Source organism: Venturia canescens, chromosome 6 (assembly GCF_019457755.1).
Source record: "Venturia canescens isolate UGA chromosome 6, ASM1945775v1, whole genome shotgun sequence".
Taxonomy (NCBI): Eukaryota; Metazoa; Arthropoda; class Insecta; order Hymenoptera; family Ichneumonidae; genus Venturia; species Venturia canescens.
The window spans coordinates 4957443-4966428 of NC_057426.1; the positions used below are offsets into that span (position 1 = coordinate 4957443).

General features: G+C 42.0%; 1 protein-coding gene across 1 annotated transcript; it reads right to left on the bottom strand.

Moving 5' to 3' along the window:
* Window positions 1-7881: 7881 nt before the first annotated feature.
* LOC122412289 (uncharacterized) lies at window positions 7882-8766 on the bottom strand. The gene is made up of 3 exons (XM_043421739.1): window positions 8678-8766; window positions 8380-8512; window positions 7882-8156 (listed from the first exon to the last, which is right to left on the bottom strand). Exons 1-3 carry the CDS (start codon window positions 8760-8762, stop codon window positions 8021-8023), a joined length of 354 nt encoding a protein of 117 aa, XP_043277674.1. The 5' UTR covers window positions 8763-8766; the 3' UTR covers window positions 7882-8020.
* Between the last annotated feature and the right edge of the window lie 220 nt (window positions 8767-8986).

Sequence of the window (8986 nt, forward strand, 5' to 3'; positions counted from 1 at the left end):
ATTTTCATAAATTATTTCCGTTCGTTACTCAACGCCCGGGCATCGGGCTTGCAAGAATCGAGGTTACGCAAGTTATTGCATCTTTTCGTGCTAACGCGCCCCTGAGGCCTCGTCCTCACCGCGACGTCAACTAAAAACTTGCACTGTGCTCTAGATCGGAGTCCAAAAGTTTTTCACAACGAAAGTTCACTACACGATTACGTTATGAAGTTTAATGGAAATGACTTTCCTCAACCGCATGGGTTACACGAGGATCTCGAAACTAGGCACAGGATTAAGTGTACGGAAAGTGGATTAGAAACGTGGAGGTAACAATAAGCGTAATTATGGCAAAAGGAAATATCACTGGGAAAAATATGTTGTCTATCGAACAAAATTCCATTTAGCTGGACAACGATATAATGGAATGAGTGATATTTTTTTGGGATGGCAAATGATTTGGTTCGTTGAACAAAAAGAAACGGTCGAATCCATTATACTTTGGTCTAACGAAACGAGATTTTGTTGCCAAAGTTCAACGCTGGTAGACAAACACGATAAAATTTTTTACGACATTTCGTTAAAACTTTCATTTTCTTGGTCAAGAGGAACCATCGTGAAATCACAGAAAAAGAGCACTTCCATTTTTCCATTCTATTTTATTAGGAAACTTGCTACCGAAAATAAATCGTGGTAACGTTTCTTTTTTCGTATAATCCTTAATTGAATAATGATTGCTATATGCCCTGCTTTCCGAAGCCGAAAGAAAAGAGGAAAAAAGTGTAGCAGCTGGAGGCTCGTTTCCAGGATAATATCATTCGCAATTTCGCGCTTCTTCTACTTCTTATAAGCTGTTGTGGTGTTTCTGTCACTCGCGCGCACAATCCCAAGGGCTCGCTTTTTTCGGTAGCTGGAAGATTTTTATATGAGTGCGTGGTTTCTTGAAGCACATATATGTGCAGGAGGTTTAGTGAGGTGGGCATCCTCGGTGGAGGATCGTCCCTCTCGAGAGAGAATTTTACGAGTCTGTAGCCGCACATGGAGAGAACAACTATATATATTTATCCGGAGATATATAAAAAGGCATCGCTGTATGTATGAATCTTCATAGGTTTGTAGTAGTTGGTGAAATGGTTTTCGCAGCGGTCCAGGATGAATCAGGCAGCTCTCGGATCCAGCACACATTGCTCCGTCGAAAAAGGTAAAAGGCTCGAGAGTACGCGGAGAGAGAGAGAGAGAGAGAGAGAAGAGCAAGTCGGAGAAAAGTGCAGGGAGAGCCTGAGAAAGAGATCGAGATGAGAATGAAAAGTACGTGTGGCGTAAAGGGGGAAACTTCGTTGTCGGATGCTGACTGGTCCATGTTTTTATCACTCGGCCTCGAGGGAGCAAAGAGGCAGGGAGCCCGGCGCGCTCGCAAACGGTCGCGAGCTCTGTCAGTACAGAAAAGCTGCTGGCTCGCTGTCGCCGTTCCCGTATGTTTGACGGGTCCCGGAGGGAACATCGGTAACCGGACAGCCCAACTATTTCTCTACCTCCTAAAGCTCTTTCTCTCTTTTTCTGGCGCGCTGTGCGCTACGGTTCGCTGTTCACCACCCTCATGTGGGCTCTTGCTCGAGCTAACAGCCGCGACGCCAGACGCAGCAGCCCTTCTCTCTTGACCCCTTCTCCGACTCAGCCCTTCCGCTATTTTACAAAGTACAGTTGCCACCATCCTTGATGCAGCATGTTGGCTTTCCAAGACACTATACACGTATACTTTGCTCGGAAAAACGTTGAGCTCTCGTCCCAAAAATCTATTCCCTGAACCGCACACGCCCTGCCACAGCGCCCACCCTTTTCTGCATTATTCCCTCTCCCGTGTCTATCGAAGATTCTCCATATCCTGCTATATTTCGAGGCACATGGGAAACTCCATTCCAGCCGAACTCTACGGCTATCGAGAATCGTTTTGGCTCAACGGTTATATTCTACGTCATCATACACGAGAGAGAGTCTCTTTTCGATTCTCCCGTGACCTTTTACCCCGTTGAGCTAACAAAAGGAGGAGATGGGAAAGCCAAAACGTGATAGAGCACTAAAAATTGCGGATCGAACTATTTGCTATCAATTTTATCAAATTTTCAACGAAACAACAGTGTCCCCGTAGCATTTTTCTGTTAATACTTTCCTATATCATCTTGCACACTTGCAAACTGAACTTTATTCTTCGTCTAAATTGAAAATATGCCCCGGTTCAGCCTCAGTGCGCAGACAAGGAGAAACGAAGCGTGCGCGAATCCAATTTTTTCAACACCGATTCAAACTCGCTCGCATTAGCGCTTTTGAATCGGGATCCGATTGCGAGTTCACATAAATTCAAATGCGTGCGAGTCCGAAGCTAAACACCGAATGAAAGCTGATTTTCATACTCTGAGATTTCAGAAATTCGAATGCCATTTAGCGTTCAACGCAATATCGAATTGATACTAAATTCTCGTTTCGATTATCTACGCGTGTCATAGAAACTGCATATCGGAAATCATCCCCCATCCCCGGGGTATCCGCTCAACCGTAATCCATTCTCTCATGCACACCACATTTCCATACATCGGAGTATTGATCGTCAGTATACCGCGATGATTCAAAAAATTCGTGCCCAACTGCGACGGACCGTCGTCGCATGATTTATCTTGAAGTTTCATTTTTCACGAGCATTTTTTCTGCAGTAGCGAGTTTTTGCCCCAATGATTCCTAAAAATTGCTGATTCGTTCAAGTGCATAACATAATTGCACAAAATTTTTGTTGATCCTGCTTAAACTCGAGCCAAAAAGGAAAAAAGCTCGTCGGGCTGGGCTTAATAAAACAAAAATATGGCGATTTACACGCACGCACACGCACGCAGATTGGCAAGTCTGGCTGGTCTTGTTAATTCTCGTAGGCACTTAAGTCAACACGCTAACAGCCGTCTCAAGTGGTGAGCTGCGATAGCCGCCGGGTCCGAGCCGCGGCGGATCCCCTCTCATCGTCGCTATCATTATACGTATAGGCATGTTCTTTTCCACATATGCGCCAGCCGGATAACGTTTTAAGTACGTTGCTGCATGTAGCAGCAGAACCTGCGGTACGTATCGAATTATGCTGGATCGTAGTTGGACTTTTAAAGATGAACGATCTCTCGATGAGTGGGAAAGAATGAGCTTCTGAGGGAGCTTCGACAGCTCGCATCTGTCTTTACATTTTTTCCACTTCTTTATCACTTTGGCCCGTTGGGCAGGAAGAATTTCACAATTATTCCGAGCAATTCATTAAGAAATTCTTCCGTTTCCTGTGCAATGGTGGGACAATTAAGAAATATGGAAAATAAGGTTCACATCGAGACGAGGAGTGCAAAGATGCCATCTGAATTTGCGGAATACTTGGAACGCTTCCAATATTACGTGTGATAGCGTTCTCATGCACGATCCTTCGTCTGTGCTCAGGGAACTAGAACAACGATTTATAAGTTCACTTGCTCGGGGCAAATAGTTTTCAAATGAGTGTTAGTTACATTTCTATCTTGATCATCGCTAATGCTGCGCATACTTCGCGTATCGAGAATCGTAGACTCTAAAAATACTGCATGAGAATTAATTCGAGTGATGAACCTTTTTGCAGATTTTCGTCGCTAGAATCGTAGGTTTTTATAGCCTCAGCAACTTTGCTTTCTACGTTATTATTCTTGACAAATTTTATAGCTAAATTCGCCGGAGCCTACTGTACCTATTTTATTCGTCAGCATGAATACAATCTCATAGGAAGCAAAGGTCGAAAAAGTTGGAGGCAAGACGCCTCGATATTCAAGCAGCCTTGGGAAAATTTCCGGAATGTTACAAAAAGCATGAGGGACTCGTTGAAATTCAGATTGAAAATCGCAGTAATGTCCATGAATGGAGTAAAGTCTGAGATTCTTAAAGCAGCCCCATCAATCCCAAATGTGTTCGCATTGACTGAAAATCAAATTCGACTTATCTGAATAGACGCAGAAGTGGGCGACGGGGCAAAGCATGCAGTCTAGTGTGAGATGCAGCGAGAAGGTGGTGGATCCTTTTCATGTAGGGAGTTTGGAAAGGCCATTCGTAGGGACAACTTCGAGCAAAAAGTCCTTCTCAGTGCTGGTATTCACGGACGGTTTTCAGAGTAGGGAATCCAACGATTCGATGATGAAATTGAATCGAACGCTTTTCTTCGTTGAAACAAAATACGTGTTTTTTTGGCTTTTGTGATGATAAGTTTGATTGATGGAAAAAATCGTATAAGCTAAGTTCAAGTTCTATTCTGCTACCAAAATCATAAAATGCTAACTCCAAATGTGCTTGGTTTTCGGTCCAACCGTTTCACGAGCAAACCCCGTCGAATCACTACATACCGCGACCGTTAATTTTTCTGCTCCCACTAAGACTGGGCACTACATCAGTTCTGAATTTGTCGATATACGAGATGCCAGGGTCACTGAGAATCGCATTCCGAGTTTACCTCGATCGTTTAGGATCTCCAACGAAAAACCCCAATTCTGTTACACCGTCGAAAAACGTATTTGGATCTTTGACGAAACGATGATAATTATTTACGGAGAGTTGTGCCGCGGTCAGTGACAGCTCGTTTTCCCCAGAACCTTCTCTCGGAAGCATTGTCATTTGGAACGAAGCAGCTTCTTTGGTTGGAGTAAAAGCAAAGGGAAAAAAAACTCTCGAACCTCACACCAGCGGTGTATGTTTGATGAATATTTTTCCAGCTCCCAACTCATTTGAAGGGTTGGCATCAATCGCGCCCTCCAGTTTTCTACCCTCTCTGATTTTCAGCCCACAAATTTAACTCCCGCGTCACTCGACGCGCATGATCCCCCCGCTGCGGTGTTTCTCTTTTCCATTTCCTTGGGCACAGCACGAGAGGAAACTCGGTGATTATCGAAACCAGGTATCTAGACAGCGCGGGCTATCGGGATGAGTAAATCGGTGTCCTCAGGAGTTGAAGTACAGCAACGAGGAGCCCAAGAGGGTTGAGGAATTTCGGGTCGTGGAATTAGGACAGGCATAAGATGGCGAAGAAAGGCGTTGAGTGCGGTTGCGATTGGCTTGAACTATTTACCTAATTAGTCGGAGACGGGAGAGCAAAGTTGGCCATTCGTTTCGGAAGAAACGGAATACGCGGGCCACCAAATAAGATGGCTCTTTTCCACTCAACATCGTAAAGTCTTGAAGTAAGTAAATGAGGCCAGTATAACGCTCGAAACGAACTTGCCAGGTACATCTCTCTCTTCCCCGGTTTCTAGCACTACTAAATCGCCGACGAGGGTCGAAATAGGTTTGTGCGAGCCTCGAGGGCCCTGAACGAGAGTGGCACGACCGCAATTTCAAGAACTACAGCGCTCGCGTCGCAAAAAAACGTTAAAGAATAAAAATACGAAAAAGAGGAATAGAGAAAGAGCAAAAAGGAGGTTGAGAAAGAGAGAATATGGAATGAATGGATGGAGAAAAGCCGAACCGACAAGAAGGCAGATACGCCGGGCTTTTGTGTAATTGAATAGCTTTTAATTCAAACTTGAGTTACTTCTTTTTTTTATTATTTTTATTTTTATTTTTTTTATTTTTGTATTCCGTCGTCCAATGCTTGACAGAACCATCCGCGAGAGAGATCCTTTCAGCACACTGCTTTTACAGTCACTTCATATCGTAATGCATAAGTCGCGAATGCCGGGGGAGGGGCAGGGATGGCGAGAAGAAGCCGCAGCTTTTTTTTCGTGGCTCACCAAATTGCGGCATCTACAGTTTTTCAATCAGGTATACCAGCCACCTTGCTGCGGGGCATAAAAAGATCCTATTTTCTGCAAAGTTCAACCTATTCTCGGCAGTTTTGTGTCTGCATGTGCAAACATACGTTTGTACTTTCGATTGCGAGTAACGAGAAACTTCGATACGATTTGACGTCAAAAAAAGTCAGTTTCAGAGGCAGTGATTGAGAGGAGCTTGCAGAAAAATTTCATACTTCAGACTGAATTATCTTAATTGTGGAAACGCATTGTTAATGATTTTTGACAAGTAACTGTACTTCACATTTCTGTCACAGTCTTACGAAGTGGGCGAAATAAATAGTCGTCAAACTAGTTTTTAAAAAGTATATGGGGCGGTTTATTCTATGGCAGAAATACAATAAGATTGCTTGAGGTTTGACGTCGTCTGTGTCTCTGATCTTGTTTATTATAAAGGACATATTACAAAGGATCGTTGCCAAGGAACGATCGTCATTTCAGCAATAAGACAAATACATGCACACGCAAGAGGGGGAAAGCGTAACCGTGGTTTAACAAAATTTGCTGAGAACATTCTTTTCGTCCAACTGGACGAACTCTGACTATTCTCCTACGTGCGGTTATTTACAGTTAGAGTAAACAGTTGAGTAATGCTCTTTAAGACTCTGGATTGTATAAGCACCCTTGCGAATGTTGCAGAATCAAAAAATGAGGAAGTCAATACCAAATAATTCAATTCGATTGATAAAACGATTAAAAAACTACAAAAAAGTATTGGAAAACTGTACGTCACAGTGTGATTCAGAGGATTAAATGGGGTACTACCATAATATCTCAAAATAATAATCGAGATGGGAATGGTAGTTAATTCGAAAAGTGGAGAGCGTGTTATGAAATCTGGTATAAGGCTTTGGTGCGCTTGGATAATCGATCAATTTCACGTCTCGACTTTGTCTGGTTCGGTTGACGTGACAAAAAGTCCCATTCCATGTACGTATATGTCCACGCATATCTGTGCGCATGTCCATGTGAACATGCAGCTTGCGCATAGAAATGGAGAGGGTGTGAGGGCAGGTGTATGCGCTCTGGTACATCGTACAAGTACACGCAGAGCTCTTGGGGTATTTGACGATGAGAAGGGCTTCGCGGCATTATGCTAATCTCGTTAAACAGAGAACGGGTCAGACGGTACTAGACCTCACCACGTGGAGTGTGCTATCGTATTAAGATAATAACAATGAAAGGGTTGAACACGACATCACGAAGTGTTGCGGAACGCTTAGGCGTTCTACGTGTGGCTAACTGTTGGTCCAAGATATTTAAAATTGCGTGAATTTCTCGTTCCGCGGCTGCTTTGAAATCCTAACATTATTGGGGGACGGCAGAAGACAGGATTATTTTCGCTGAACTTTGTATCGATTCTCGAAGCACAGTTTTGAGAAGGGAAGTGAATGTGGAGACTCGGCATTCGGTTAGGCTTTTCTCGATTATTCGACACCACGGAGAAACGAATCCAAACGGTTTGAGATTGACCATTTCTCGATAATTAAACCTCGATAATAAATATCACGCGAATGAGACGGTTAGAAAAACCTTGGTAAATATCGTAAAAAATCACCATAAAGAGCTGAATTTGGTTTTATGTTGGAAATAATATTTTGTGATGAAATTATTCATTGGGATCAATTTATTAAACGTCAAATGTGTTGACAGAAGCAAATGCATACACCGAGACTTATGGACTTCTCCAATTCGTAATTTGCCAATTTCTAATTTAAAGTTATCCATAATAGAGTGTGACGGAAGCGGATTATAATTTGTATTCGCTGGAAGTTTCATTTATTACACAGCTTTTTGTGAAATCTGGACTAAATTTTGTATCATTACAAATTTTTTATAGCATGTTTTTTGGCGTTCAAAACGTCAGTAATCTATCACATTCGCGATCTTTATAGCCTCATGGGCTTATAACGAAAATTCAGTCGTAAAAAAAATGTAAATATCGAAAAAGTGTCTGAAAGATTCACAAATTTTTAAGTAAGTCTGCAAAGCTCTTAATGGTTACGATCATAAGAAAAAATTAATGAAAAATAAACGTAACCTCGCAAAATTCTCTTACTGTTAGTCCTACCGCATCTCTTCATAAATCTCGCTGATCTAGCAAGTCTGGGAAAGGAAGTACACTTATAGATAGAAAATTTAAAAAAACACCGCTGCTGGTTAATAGGCATGATCTTCACAGTAAGATAGTGCTACATTTTATGTGAACCTGACGATTATAGTCTCGTCCAGGACAAACGAGGTGCGTCATTACAAATAACCTTAGGACAACATGCTGGAAACGACTTTGATGGATCGCCTTTTTTATATCCAGCCGGACCCTCGATACATCGTGGTTCTTCCATCTCGCATCTGCAAGAATATTAAGTGCAGTCGCAAAGTGTCAGTTTTATATTGAATTCAATAGGTGCTATTCATTTAAATCTCGGAAACATTAGTTTTTTCATACATGTTCGAGATAGTTTGAACTCATTCGATAGTTTTTAGCACGTTCAATATGAAATAAATACTGATTTATCGCCTGATTTTGAAGCTTGCAACTAATTTCTACCTCGTGGTGGCGTATGCAACTTACGTGCGCTTGTATTTATGTTCACATCCATCCTCGCCGTAGCTGCAGGACTCCTGGTAACAGGAGGGGTCAGGTATACGGTTAGCGTCGCTAATATCTTGGGAGGGGGTATCGCCTTGATAGATCATCTCGGATACTGTGAAATTTCGTTTCAGTAATTTTTTTAATACTGTAATATTTGAAAATGGGTAGAATATTTTCATCAGTCGATGATTTATTATCGTGACACGAAATATGTTGCTAATTGTTTCGAATTCATCTTGACAATAAACGAAGATTATCCATTTCATTGTTTCCTTACTTTCTCGAGACTCCGCCACGCCATTAGCTTGTAGCCACACGCAGCTGAGCAGTGCGACAAAATATGCAATGAAAACTCCTTTCATTTTCGAATTTTCGTTCCAACGAATAAATGTTGATTCTTCTTTGCTCTATCAGTAAACTGGACTATAATGAAAAACAAAGTCCGATTATAGCAGTCGATAATAAAAAGAATTCTCAAAGTATGAGAACATAAAATTGAAGATTTTTCATCAAATTGTACAGTGAACATCAACAGTCACTAAAAAATTTCTCAATAGCTTTTCACCAAGGTAAAGTGTAAATTCGC

Coding starts and splice junctions, on each gene's coding strand:
- LOC122412289 (XM_043421739.1), bottom strand. CDS start 8,762: ATGAAAGGAGTTTTCATTGCATATTTTGTCGCACTGCTCAGCTGCGTG. Junction 8,513..8,677: donor CGTGGCGGAGTCTCGAGAAA/GTAAGGAAACAA, acceptor GAAATTTCACAG/TATCCGAGATGATCTATCAA. Junction 8,157..8,379: donor GAACATAAATACAAGCGCAC/GTAAGTTGCATA, acceptor ATATTCTTGCAG/ATGCGAGATGGAAGAACCAC.